The sequence below is a fragment of the Zophobas morio genome, unplaced genomic scaffold (assembly GCF_036711695.1).
Source record: "Zophobas morio isolate AGI-343-1 ecotype UQ-CSIRO unplaced genomic scaffold, CSIRO_AGI_Zmor_V1 ptg000018l, whole genome shotgun sequence".
In the NCBI taxonomy this organism is placed as follows: Eukaryota; Metazoa; Arthropoda; class Insecta; order Coleoptera; family Tenebrionidae; genus Zophobas; species Zophobas morio.
In genome coordinates, this window is record NW_026972123.1 from 3,504,386 (window position 1) to 3,518,363 (window position 13,978).

Genomic DNA, 13,978 nt, shown 5'->3' on the forward strand with positions numbered 1-13,978 from the left:
GATAATGAGGATTTATCAAGGTTATTTTTATTAATTTGATGAAAACAACTGCTGAGTGTAGGCAACACAGAATACAGCATCCAGCATCAATTCTCCTGGTTTCACAAAATACCGGTTTAAAAATTCAAGAACCACCACACATGTTGGCATACTGTGTTGGCAAAATTTAAAAAGTTGGCGCCACTGTACTGTTGTTGGCAATTTTATATTTTGCCTTTTTTCTTAATATACATAGTATTCTTTCAACAACACGATGCTCAAAACCAAATTTTTAGTTTTTCGTTGAGAAATGAGGGTTTTGCAGTTGAGCTCCGCCCTCTTGGCTCACGACGAATAAAAAAAATCATCACAATTGAGATAGGGCGGGTGGGCGGGCTTACATTTTACCTTTTTGTTTCAACATGCCTTTATACTACTATATACATGTTGTATGGGTATTATTATTAATGTTGATATGATGTTGTTTTTCAAATTTTAGTGGCACTACCAAGGAAATAAAGGTAGAAAAAATTGTGAAGCTTATTCTGACAGAACTTCCCTCGCCCTTGAAGTATAGTCCGACAAATTCCACTTCTTTAAAAAATATGAAATTAGATTTTGTGATTTTAGTTTTGTGAAAACTGTTAAACTCTATAAACTTCACGTGTTTATGTTTATACTTCGACCGAATTCGACTATTAGCCCGTTCAAATTACAAGCATCAGCGGTTAAAAGAAAATGAAATTTGGTTGATTTTGTGTCTCAACGCAGAGGAAAGGGCTACTTGATTAATTCATACTCATAAATTGGATTTTGTAAATTTTTTTTTAATTTACGAAGTCTTCTTTTTCCAACAAGAAACCGAAAACATGTTTAGCTATCCCGTTATTGAAATAAAACTCTATATAATAAAAAAAAACGAAGATTAAGCCCCACCCACACGCCCCAGTCTCAATTGTACTCTATATATTAAAAAAAAAAACGAAGATTAAGCCCCACCCACCTGCCGTAGTCTCAATTGTGATGAATTTCATGTGGTAATTTCTTGTAGAGAAATGGCAGTTTTGCAACTAAACTCCGCCCTTCAGCTTACGATGAATAAAACATTCAACACAATCGAGAACGGGTGGGTGGGCGGGGCTTATATTTTGTCCACTTTTTCTTAATTTTCGAAGTCTTATTTTTCCAACAAGAAACCGAAAAAATGTTCAGCTATTCCGTTGTTGAAAGAAAACTCTATATATTAAAAAAAAACGAAAATTAAGCCCCACCCACCCGCCCCAGTTTCAATTGTGATGAATTTCATATGAGAATTTCTTGTAGAGAAATGAATTTTGCATCTAAACTCCGCCCTTAAGCTCACGATGAACAAAATATTCATCACAATCGAGAAGGGGTGGGTGGGCGGGTTTTATATTTTGTCCATTTTTTCTTAATATACGAAGTCTTATTTTTCCAACAAGAAACCGTAAACATGTTTAGCTATCCCGTTGTTGAAAAAGAACAATATATTAAAAAAAAACGAAGATTAAGCCCCACCCACCCGCCCTAGTCTCAATTGTGATTCATTTCATATGGTAATTTCTTGTAGAGAAATGAGAATTTTGCAACTAAACTCCGCCCTTCAGCTTATAATGAATAAAACATTCATCACAATCGAGAACGGGTGGGTGGGCGGGGCTTATATTCTGTCCACTTTTTCTTAATTTACGAAGTCTTCTGTTTCCAACAAGAAACCAAAAAAATGTTCAGCTATTGCGTTGTTGAAAGAAAACTCTATATAATAAAAAAAAACGAAGATTAAGCCCCACCCACACGCCCCAGTCTCAATTGTGATGAATTTCATACGGTAATTTCTTGTAGAGAAATGACAATTTTGCAACTAAACTCCGCCCTTCAGCTTACAATGAATAAAACATTCATCACAATCGAGAACGGTTGGGTGGGCGGGGCTTATATTTTGTCCACTTTTTCTTAATTTACGAAGTCTTCTGTTTCCAACAAGAAACCAAAAAAATGTTCAGCTATCCCGTTGTTGAAAAAAAACTCTATATATTAAAAAAAAAAACGAAGATTAAGCCCCACCCACCCGCCCCAGTCTCAATTGTGACGAATTTCATATGGTAATTTCTTGTACAGAAATGAAGATTTAGCAACTAAACTCCGCCCTTCAGCTCACGATAAATAAAGCATTCATCACAATCGAGAACGGGTGGGTGGGCGGGGCTAATATTTTGTCCACTTTTTCTTAATTTACGAAGTCTTCTTTTTACAGCAAGAAACCGAAAACATGTTTAGCTATCTCTTTGTTGAAAGAAAACTCTATATATTAAAAAAAAAAAACGAAAATTAAGCCCCACCCACCCGCCCCATCTCAATTGTGATGAATTTCATATGGTAATTTCTTGTAGAGAAATGACAATTTTGCAGCTAAACTCCGCCCTTCAGCTTACAATGAATAAAACATTCATCACAATCGAGAACGGGTGGGTGGGCGGGGCTTATATTTTGTCCATTTTTTCTTAATATACGAAGTCTTTTTATGGTCATACCTGTCGTTATTTGTGTTATTATTGTTACTCTTATTATTGTTAAGGCCTCTGTAGCAAAAATTTTAAAACATGCAATAAAGATAGTTAAATGTGCTGAATATGCAAAAATATGTATTTTGCATATTATCCGAGCCTTTTCTATTTTTTTGTTGATGGATGTTGATATTAAGTTTCATCCTAGCTATTATTGCATTTCTATGTTAATTTTATTATTATTATTTTATTGTTTCGCATTTAATAACTATTTGGTAAGATTGAGTGGAACAGCCTACGGTTAGATTCAGCCTAATTATGTATTATTATATGTATATCATGAATAAAGTCCTATATATGTGTATGTATGTAATTTTCGAAAATAGCTCATTTTACACCCTGAAATCATTACATGAGTCCCTGCGTTCGCCTCTTCTGTTATTTTCATGACTCTAAGAGACATATTTTTTTTAATTTCTCTTCCACAGAAACCTACTGTCTTAAAATATATTTACTGATAACATTTGTGACTATGATACTACTATGGTCCTATTATTATCGCACGACAAAAACGTTCAAAACCTGCATACACATTTCAAAAAATTAAATTTTATTAAGAACGATGATTACAAGTTTTAACAAACTATTCTTACACTACGTGAATTCCTATGAAATATAATAATTTCTTCGTTTGACCCAAAATCACGTTTAATGGAAAACTGAAACGGTCGAGTAAACCGCTTTACAAATCTACAAACAAGAAATATAAAAAATACGTGCTGAAAATCCACTTAATGTCTCTGGAAAAGTCGAGCTTTATGGGTTGCATATTGTTGCATAATATTAAGAGAAAAGTTCGTCGATTGGTGCAGTTGAAATTATATCATTTTGTCAACATGAGTGTTGTGAATGTGTTATCAGACTGAAAAAAATGGCAGTTAAAGCGTGAAACCAATTCGACAAATTTTGACCATTTTTCAAATAATATTGTAGGTAAGCAGAGAAAAATGTCTCGCTCTCCGGGCAAGTATCCTAACCACTGGACCACGAGGCCACTTATCTTTCTCTGCTTACCGACGTGTTATTGTGCCGCCACAATCTTAAAATATTTGCATCATTTCACAGTATTCGGTTTTGCAATTTCAATGTTAACTTGTAAAATGTTATACAATTTTGATTTTTTCCCTAAACATCTGGATGTCTAGGGTGAAAACTCGACACGGATTCATGAATCACACATGCACCAAAAAGAAAGGGGTAAACTAGTAGTAAATAAAATGGTACGTTTCGCTCCACATTTTGTTATTTAATTTATTATAAGGTGTTTTATAATTTTTTTAACACAACAGGCAAATTTTGACGTTGATGTTTTTTTATATATATATTTTTTTTTGTAAAAACTCCAAGTCAGTGATTTCTATATGGATCCACTGGAATCATGGTCAAAATCTTTAAAAATCCACAACTTTTTAAAAAATAAAGTCAAAAATGGGAATACTTCACGACAAAAACTAAATTTTTTATTTTATAAAAAAGCAATAAAAAACTTCAACGTCAAAATTGGTCTGTTTGCGTAAAAAAATGATACAGCACCTTAAAATAGATAACAAAAAATAAGAAAAATAGCTTAAATAGATGAAAAAAAAGTGGGTGAAGCTTACTGTTTTACTTTCTACTGATTTCAATTTATAAATTTCATTTAAAACGTCCAATCCGAATAATCCGAGTCAGATGAGAATTGGATTTGTCAGGGAAGTTGCTGATGATAACATTATTAAGTCAAACTTGTTTCGATAATCGCAATATTTAAAAATTAGAAGATAAAAATTAAGTTATGCAACCAAATATACTTCTATGTCATTCCATTTTCTACTTTTATGGCACATTCTCCCGTTTTAAAAATTAGCGTATTACAATCAAAACAAAATGATAAACACTTTTTAAAGAAAAACAACAAAATTTAATTAAAAAAAAAATCAACTTCAGTACCACTAATCTTTATGAACATTAATGAGTAGTTTTAAACGAAGTTGCCCGAAGCGAAGCACGGTTTCAAACACCAATTATTTGACAACGGTACCAACGTAAGATAACCAAATACACTTAGACCGAACCATTGCAAAACTGGTTTAGCGAATGTTGCTTCAACGCATGCACAAAGATAACTCAGTTAAAAATAGACTTTCACAGTGATGGTTCGCTCTCCAGTAAACGGCCGGTAAATCAATAATTATAAACACCCAGTGACACTAACTCTGTTATCAAATTCATGAACTAAAAGTAAATCGATATCAACAAAGTTGTGATAACGTCAGATAACACAACCAATAACAACACACCCATTGTTTAATTCGCGGTGGATAAACACCGGCTTTAATTCACTTTGTGTGCCTCAATAATTTACCAGAATGCATCGAACGATTTCAAGATTTAGCAGCAAGGACAGCAACGACAAAAGCGTGACGAAATTAGAACATGATTTCGATTTAGGGGAATCCCTGGGAAAAGGCGGCTACGGACAAATAATCAAGGTAAGTACACGAGTGTCTACATGTGAGTTATTGATTTAACTTATATTTTGCCTTTTTTTTTCTTAATGTACACAGCCATCTTTTCATAACAAGAAACTTAAAACAGGATTAAAACAGTTTTTGAAAGAAAACATGGAATTTGCAATTATGGGGCGGAGCCTATTGAAAAATCGATATTTCCTTATACAAATTTTCCATTTTATACATGTTTTAAGTTTCATTTTGTGAAAATAAGTCTACACATATTAATACAAAAAGACAAAGTGTAAACCCCCCCACCCACCCTATCTCAATTGTGATGATTTTTTTATTCGTCGTGAGTCAAGTTTAGCTTGACCTTAACTTCAAAATACTTGTTTCTTTACAAAAAATTAAGAATGAGTATCGTGTTGTGCAAAGAACACTATATACATATGTATATTAAAAAGAAAAGGTAAAATATAAGTCCCGCCCACCCACCCCATCTCAATTGTGATGGTTTTTTTATTCTTAGAAACCTAAAATACGTTTAAAATGGTAAATGTTTGTAAGGAAATATGGGCTCTGCCCCTAGGTCTGCAAACGAATGAAAACTTCATTACTATTTAGATCAAGGCATAGGTGGGGCTTAATCTATGGTTTTATTTTTCTCTTAATGTACATAGTATTCTTTGAACAACACGATACTCAAAAATATGTTCTTAATTTGTCGTAGAGAAATAAGGATTTTGCAGTTAAGGGGGAACGCTAGACGAGAGACAAGTTTGAATTGGGCGCCATTTGTTGCCTTAAACGCAACCAGCAATTCTTCTTTAAATCTACCTGACGCGAATAATGATAATTTATGACAGGCGGCCCACAACATACCTTCAGCACAGAATAATCATTTCTCGTATTCTTTTGACATTTTAATTTTAATATTCGAGATAATTATTATATTATTCAAACACAATTTAGACACTGTCTTATCAAGCCCGTCTATTAATTCGCCTATAAGTGTATTATTAATACCGTTTTCTTGTTATTTAGATAGGGGAACAAATTAAATGCACAGTTCAATTTTTAAACGCTCTGTATTTTTGCTCGGTAAAATGATAAATGCTAAGTTATATAATAAATGCTCAGTTAAAAAATAAATTCTCAGTTTAAATAATATACGCTTGGTGAAATAATAGCTACTTAGTTAAATTAATAACTGTTCGGTTAAATAAGGAATGCTTAGTAAGAACCCTACGTGCTAAGTATAAAAATTGGTCGAAGGTTATTTCGACAGAACTTCCCTCGCCCGTCAAGTGCAACACAACAAATAATACTCCTGCAGAAGGCGCAAATTGAAAAATGAAATATACTTAAAATAGACAACAAATCGGAAAAATCGAAAAATCAAAACACCCAAAAATCGAAACATTAAAAAAATCAAAAAATTAAAATATCTGAAAATTGAAAATCCAGAAATTGAAAAGTTCTCAATATTCAAATCCTGAAAAATTGAGTATTGAAAACTTGAAAAATTGAGAAATCCAAGCATCAAAAAATAGTAAAATCAAAAAATGTAAAATTTAAAAAATCCAAATGAGAAATAAAAGAAAAGAAAAATCAAAAATTTAAAAATTCGAAAAATTGTAAAATTAAAATATCGAAAAATTGAAGAATTGGGAAATCGAAACACCTAAAAAATCCAAAAAACAAAAGTCTAAAATTCAAAAATCAAAAAATTTAACACTCGAAAAGCCAAAAAGTCGAAAAATCGAAACATCGGAATGTTCAAAAACTGTAACATCGAGAAATCAAAACATCAACAGTAGAAGAGTCAAAAAATCAAAAAATTAAGAAATCAAACTAAACCAAAATTGAAAAATCGAAAAGTTAATCATTGAAAAGTTGACACATTTTAAATGAAAAAAAAATCGGTAAACTGAAAAATTGAAAAATCTAAAAATCGAGAAATTGAACAATCTAAAAATTAAACAATTTAAAAATCGAAGAATTGGAAAACCAAAAAATCTAAACCGATAACTTGAAAAATCGAATAATCGACAAATCAAAACATCAAGGAAAACAAAAAAATTAACGGAAAATCTAGAACTTAAAAATTGAAAAATTAAAATACCTATGGAAAAATTGAAAAACCGACAAATCGAAACATCAAAAAATGGAAAAATGGAAGAACCGAAACATTGTAAAATCTCAAAACTGAAATATTGAAAAACTGAAAAATGGAACGAAAATTGAAAAATCGAAAAAGTGAAGAAATTCAAAACTGAAATCTTGAAAAACTGAAAAATGGAAAGAAAATTGAAGAATGGGAAAAATGAAAAAATCCAAAACTGAAACATTGAAATACTGAGACATCGAAAAATTGAAAAATTACAATTGAAGAAAGAATTGAAAAATCGAGAAATAGAGAAATGGGAAAATCAAAAAATCAGTTAATCGAAAAATTGAGAAATCGAAAAATTTAGAAACGTCAAAAATTAAAAACTGAAAAATAAAAAAATTTAAAAATCGTAAAACTGAAACATCGGAAAATTGAGAAATCGAAAAATGAAGAAATTCGATAAACCGAAAATATGAAGAATCGAGAAATCGAAGAATCGATAAATTGAAAAATCCCAACAGTAATATATCGAAAAATTGAGAAATCGAAATCGAGCAAAACTGAAGTATCGTAAAGTTAATAAATTGAAAAACTGAAAATTTTTGAAAAAAAAATCGTATCAAAAATCAAAAATTTAAAAATTCGAAAAATTGAAAAATTAAAATATCAAAAAATTAAAGAATTGGGAAATCGAAACACCTAAAAAATCAAAAAAACAGAAATCTAAAATTCAAAAATCAAAAAATTGAACACTCGAAAAGCCAAAAAGTCGAAAAATCGAAACGTCGGAATGTTCAAAAACTGTAACATTGAGAAATCAAAACATCAACAGTAGAGGAGTCAAAAAATAAAAAAAATAAGAAATCAAATTAGACCAAAATTGAAAAATCGAAAAGTTAATAATTGAAAAATTGAAACATTTTAAATGAAAAAAAAATCGGTAAACCGAAAAATTGAAGAGTCTAGAAATCGAGAAATTGAACAATCTAAAAATTAAACAATTTAAAAATCGAAGAATTGGAAAACCAAAAAATCTAAACCGAGAACTTGAAAAATCGAATAATCGACAAATCAAAACATCAAGGAAAACAAAAAAAATTAACGGAAAATCTAGAACTTAAAAATCGAAAAATTAAAATACCTATCGAAAAATTGAAAAACCGAGAAATCGCAACGTCAAAAAATGGAAAAATTGAAGAACCGAAACATTGCAAAATCCCAGAACTGAAATACTGAAAAACTGAAAAACTGAAGGAAAATCGAAAAAGTGAAAAAATTCAAAACTGAAATCTTGAAAAACTGAAAAATGGAAAGAAAATTGAAGAATCGGAAAAGTGAAAAAATCCAAAACTGAAACATTGAAAAATTGAAAAATCACAATTGAAGAAAGAATTGAAAAATCGAGAAATAGAGAAGTGGGAAAATCAAAAAATCAGTTAATCGAAAAATTGAGAAATCGAAAAATTTAGAAACGTCAAAAATTAAAAATTGAAAAATAAAAAAATTCAAAAATCTTAAAACTGAAATATCGGAAAATTGAGAAATCGAAAAATGAAGAAATTCGATAAACCGAAAATATGAAGAATCCAGAAATCGAAGAATCGATAAATTGAAAAATCCCAACAGTAATATGTCGAAAAATTGAGAAATCGAAATCGAGCAAATCTGAAGTATCGTAAAGTTAATAAATTGAAAAAGTGAAAATTTTTGAAAAAAAAAATCGTATCAAAAACTATAAATTCAAAAAATCGATAAATTGAACAATCAAAAAATCAAAACATTGAAATCCCAGTAAGTTGATAAATAGGAAAATTTAAAAAACAAAAATTTTAAAAATCCAATAATTCAACAACAAAAAAAATCTAAGCCTGAAAACTCAGAAAATCGAATGATCGAGAACTCAAAACATTAAAGAAAACAAAAAATCTAAAATTTAAAAATTCGACAAATTGAAAAACCATGGAACTGAAAAATCGAAAAGTCGAGATAGTGAGAAATCTAAAAACCTAAAACTTTAAAAACTGAAAAATTAAAATATCGAAAAATTTAAAAACCAAGAAAACACAATATCAAAAATTTGAAAAATTGAAGAAACGAAATATTGCAAAATTCCAAAGCTGAAATATTAAAAAACCTAAAAATGGAAGGAAAATTAAAGAATCGAAACAGTGAAAAAATCCCAAACTGAAACATTGAAAAATTGAGAGATGGAGAAATGAGAAAATAAAAAAAATCGGTATAAAGAGTTGAGACAGTACTTCCCTCGCTATCGGAAACGTGACGACTGCATGCCTATTATGTTTTTTTTTTCACATTAGATTTCAAAGCATTCGGTTTTGTAGTTCCTGATTAAATCAATAAAATAAATTTGCGCATTCATTAAATTTTTTGAGTCACCCTGTATATCCGAATCCAAAAAATATGAATGGAATGATAAATTACAAGAAGAGATTCATCATATTTTGTACATTTTAAATAGAATTATTCGGCAAACTTTTGAGCTGACGTCATCAATTTTTTGGAAGGGATAAGCAAATATATTTTGACTAAAAATTTATTATGCTCTTTATAACCTCAAAACGTTTGCAAGATTTCAAAGCATTGTTTTCTGTAGTTCCTGATTAAATCAATAAAATAAATTTACGCATTCATTAATTTTTGGGGTGATTCTGTATATGCAAATCCAAAAAACATGAATGGAATGATAAATCACAAGAAGAGACTCATCATATTTTATACATTTTAGATAGGATTTATTCAGCAAAATTTTGGTGTGGCGTCATCCATTTTTTAGGAGGGATGAGCAAATATATTTTGATCAAAAATTTACCATGCTTATGATAAATTTAAAATATTTCCAAGATTTCAAAGCATTCGGTTTTATAGTTTCTGATTAAATTATTAAAATAAATTTGCGCATTGATTAAATTTTTTGAGTCACAACTGCTCAAAATCTGTCGAATTGATACCTATTTTTTTCAATAATTGTTAGTTTTTGTTAAAAACTCTGCTAACCAATAGATCATTAATTTTCCTCTGATATTCCTGTTAAAATTATTCGACGTATTTTGCATTAATTTGTGGTATATTTTGATTTTAATGTACACATTATTATTTAAACAAATTGTACCTCTAACAAACATTTAATGACTTTGCGGCCTGTAAAAAGTGATATTTTATCCATGTGCGAATTTTCAAGCGACTCTATGATGGTTATGACTCAAAAAACTTGAAAAGAAAACATACAATGGTGCATTTTTTACGATATTTCTCAGCCATATTTTTTTGGTTGATTGAACTGGTCTCTGCGCTCTAGAATATGAAAAAAGCTGCAGTTTGATGTATATTAATATCATTTTTTCATACAAAAAAATCAAAAAAATCGTCACAATTGAGATAGGGCGGGTGGGCGGGGTACATTTCGTTTTATTAAACATATTCAAAATAAGTATTTTCGGATGCACATTTTACATATTTTCAATACAGTGTTATTATAGTAGTTATTATAATAAATTTGTTTGTTTAAATACAGGCCAAACGTAAATGCGACGACAACGAATTCGCCATCAAAATTATCAAATTCGATTCCAATATGGAGGACGTCGGGACCATCAGACGGGAAGCCAATTTTCTGTCAAAGTTAGGCCACAATAACATCGTTCGCTATTTCAATTCGTGGATCGAAACGGCTCAGATTCCTCTTGCAGAGTACGAAAAGTTCAAGTCGGATTGTGGGAGTGAGGACGTACGCTCTACTTCAAACTTTTATTATTGTTATTAATATTCTTATTCTAGTCTTTATGTTCCGAAATTCAAAAACTGTCTCTCAAAGGGTGCATCAGTGACGAGGTCGTTTGTGAAGACGACGACAATTTCGACTTTGATTTGTCAGAAGAAGATTATGACGAATCTGAGGACGCATGCTCCGTAGAAGACGAAGAGGAAGAAGACGAAGACGACGACAGCTACGTGGCTTTCGAGCCTAACTACAAAGAACTAAAGTACTTGTTTATCCAAATGGAACTGTGCGAAAAGCGCACTTTGAGAAACACCATTGACAACAATCTATACCTCGAAGACAAAAGAATTACGAAATATTTTAAGGGGATTTGTGACGGGTTGTGCTACATTCACAAACACAACATCGTCCACAGAGACCTCAAGCCCGAAAATATTTTTTTGACGTCTGACGATGTGATCAAAATCGGCGATTTTGGGTTGTCGAAGCAGATTTCGCTGGAGAGCGAGTTCGAAGGGGCGCAAGGTGGGGAAATTCCGTACGGATCGCTCACAGCAGCTTGCGGTACTTCGGTTTACATAGCGCCGGAGTTGTACCACGGGAATAGGTTTAACGTCAAAGCTGATATTTATAGCTTGGGTGAGTCGGGACGGGTTTTGGTTGAAATTCTAGCTTGAGGGTTGCAGGTGTTACGTACTTTGAAATGTGCTCCAAACCCATGACCCATATGGAGAAGAGTCTCACGTTTCCGTTGACTGGACAAAAGTGGAAAAATATAACGTTTTTGACGAACACTCACAACAAGAAAAATCTTCTAAAGTAAGAGTACCTAATACAAACGGGGAAAATAACATTGGACCAATTTTTTACATTTTTAGGACGCTGCTTCACATCAACCACAACGAAAGACCTACGTGCGAGCAAGTCCTCAAAATTCTCAACTCGGAAAAATCTATCGACGAAATTAAAACCGTGATCCAACAAAACAGAAGAGTTACCAACCAAGAGTGGAGGGCTTTTGAGAGAGTGTTGAAGTCAACAAGCGCTCAGAATGAAGAACTCGCAAGTTTGTTTTTAGCGACGGCTGTGAAGGTACTTTATACACAACTCAGTGAGTTAGTGGCGTTTAATCCAACAAAGATCTAGATTTTTAGACAACACGGTGGTCAAAGCATTTCCATGCCAACATTTGTACCGTCCTTCAACAACCACAACGATCACTTGACGACTCTACTGAGCAAAAGCGGGAATTTTTTCTCGGTGTCGAATACATCCAGAATTGCATTTTCGTACTACGTGACTACGAAAAAAATTAAAAATATTCGTCGGTTTTCAACCGGCAAAGTTTTCAACGAAGGTTATTTTTTGCCGGTTGAAAGTCAGGAGTGTGCTTTTCAAGTTATTGCTTCTGAGCCGGACGACTACACCATAGATGCTGAGCTGCTTTACGTCGCTGAGAAGATATGCAACGAAGTGTTGTCAAAAAGCGGGAAAGAAATTGCCTTCGTGGTGAGTCACGGAGCTATTTTTTCGGCAATAATGAAGCACTGTAAATTTTCCAAGAAAGATGCTTCTATTCTAACCAATTTTCTCATGACGCGGGTAAATAAATAAATAGGACTGGTTCGATTTCGGGCTCTCACTATTTACAATTTTAGGAAAGGTTGGCCTATATTGAATCGTTTGCCGGGTTTGGAGTTGATGCCGAAGTTGAATCGTTCCTACTGAAAATGATTCAAGCATATCAAATAACAGAAGTTGAAAAAATTGTGCAGCAGTTTCGAAACAACGACGAAAATGAAGCATTCACCAAAATCGGTGTTGGTTCCTTAACGCATGGACTGAACCAATTGAAGACCATACAAGAAAATGCGAGAAAATTTGGAGTCGTAAGCTACCACTTTTTCTTTTTTCTCTCTTTAAAACGTAAAAGTTGTAGAAATCTAGAATCGTCTTGTTGCCGCTTTTCACAAACCAAAGTTACCCTTCCAGTTTCATGTTCAAAGTGATGTGCCAAGGACAGCTGGTCGCTAGCGGTGGCAGATTTTACTCTTTACTGAAAATGTGCCATAGAGTAAAGTCAAAGAAGCAACTGAGGGTGGCAGCTGTTGATCTTTCTTTTAACGTTGGAAACGTAATCGAAATTTTACTTCCGTATCACGAAATTACAAGAACTGCCAATGTCGTGATTGTCTCTAACGATAAAAGAATCGCAATTCCTGTAAGTCCGTCAGTTATGATTTCTTTGAATAAAAATAGTCTGTTGCAGCTTTACACCGCGTTGTTAGCCAAAGAAATTAAATGCGAGATTAAAAAAAATATAGTTTCAGACTTGATGGATCTGATGGCGAGGCCTCCACTCATCGCTATGTTGGATTCTGAGGATTCCTGTAAGCTTCACTATGTACAAAAAACAGAAAAAAATTTATGGTAAGTTGTTTAGTTCATTTGTCAGTTTGATTTTATTTTATTTTTAGTTGCTTCGATTTTTTTAACAACTATTTGTTTATTTTAGGGTATTGAAGGAGATCTTTAGAGGGGACTGGAAGAAGGGCTTGTTTTTTGAAACCATTTCGAGGGAACTGACCACTCGACGCAGTGTTTCTCCTTTGCCAACCACACACATTACGATTTCTCAAAAGTGGCCTAGTGCATTTTTTAAGTAATTTTTTATGATTCCAAATATTTTTTGTATCTGTAACAACTTAATAAATATAACACGTGAATTAAATACGCGTTTATTCACGAGAACATTTGTTTTTATTCCTTTTTGACGAATTTTAATAATCAAATTTCAACTAATAAATAAAAATTCGACAACCAGCTTAATAGCCATTTGTTTACATTTTTCTAAACTTGTGACACTTGCGGCATTGTGATAAGATAATGAGACGTCAATTTGAGGCAAAAACAATCCGATGATAAATGGAATTTCAATCGCCAATTTTTTTAATTTTCACTCACACCCTGTATTTTTATTACTGTATCTTACTCTGTTTTTGTTCGTGTTCTTCTAACGTGTCTTTTAAAAAAGTAACTTATAATTAACTTTAAATTTTGAAAATTGAAAAATTCAAATATAGAACTGAAAACTCGAGAAATCGAAAAACCTAACATTTTAAAAATT

The 13,978-nt window shown here is 31.9% G+C and overlaps 1 protein-coding gene across 2 annotated transcripts; it reads left to right on the forward strand.

Moving 5' to 3' along the window:
- Nucleotides 1-4,647: 4,647 nt before the first annotated feature.
- LOC135130925 (eIF-2-alpha kinase GCN2-like) lies at nucleotides 4,648-13,602 on the forward strand. Of its 2 annotated transcripts, XM_064058392.1 has the most exons (10): nucleotides 4,649-5,035; nucleotides 10,645-10,857; nucleotides 10,908-11,490; nucleotides 11,538-11,670; nucleotides 11,730-11,943; nucleotides 11,998-12,453; nucleotides 12,510-12,740; nucleotides 12,791-13,072; nucleotides 13,121-13,281; nucleotides 13,367-13,602. In XM_064058392.1, the coding sequence occupies exons 1-10, from the start codon at nucleotides 4,913-4,915 to the stop codon at nucleotides 13,515-13,517; spliced, it is 2,547 nt and encodes an 848-aa protein (XP_063914462.1). In that variant the 5' UTR covers nucleotides 4,649-4,912; the 3' UTR covers nucleotides 13,518-13,602. The 2 variants fall into 2 exon arrangements, with proteins under 2 accessions (XP_063914463.1, XP_063914462.1); XM_064058393.1 differs by lacking the exon at nucleotides 13,367-13,602 and having other exon boundaries at nucleotides 4,648-5,035; nucleotides 13,176-13,275.
- Nucleotides 13,603-13,978: the final 376 nt, after the last annotated feature.

Bases quoted from the DNA above. Each gene is read 5' to 3' on its own strand.
- LOC135130925 (XM_064058392.1), top strand. From the start codon at position 4,913: ATGCATCGAACGATTTCAAGATTTAGCAGCAAGGACAGCAACGACAAA. The intron at 11,671-11,729 runs GTAAGAGTACCT...TTACATTTTTAG, and splicing joins AACAAGAAAAATCTTCTAAA to GACGCTGCTTCACATCAACC. The intron at 12,741-12,790 runs GTAAGCTACCAC...TAAAAGTTGTAG, and splicing joins ATGCGAGAAAATTTGGAGTC to AAATCTAGAATCGTCTTGTT.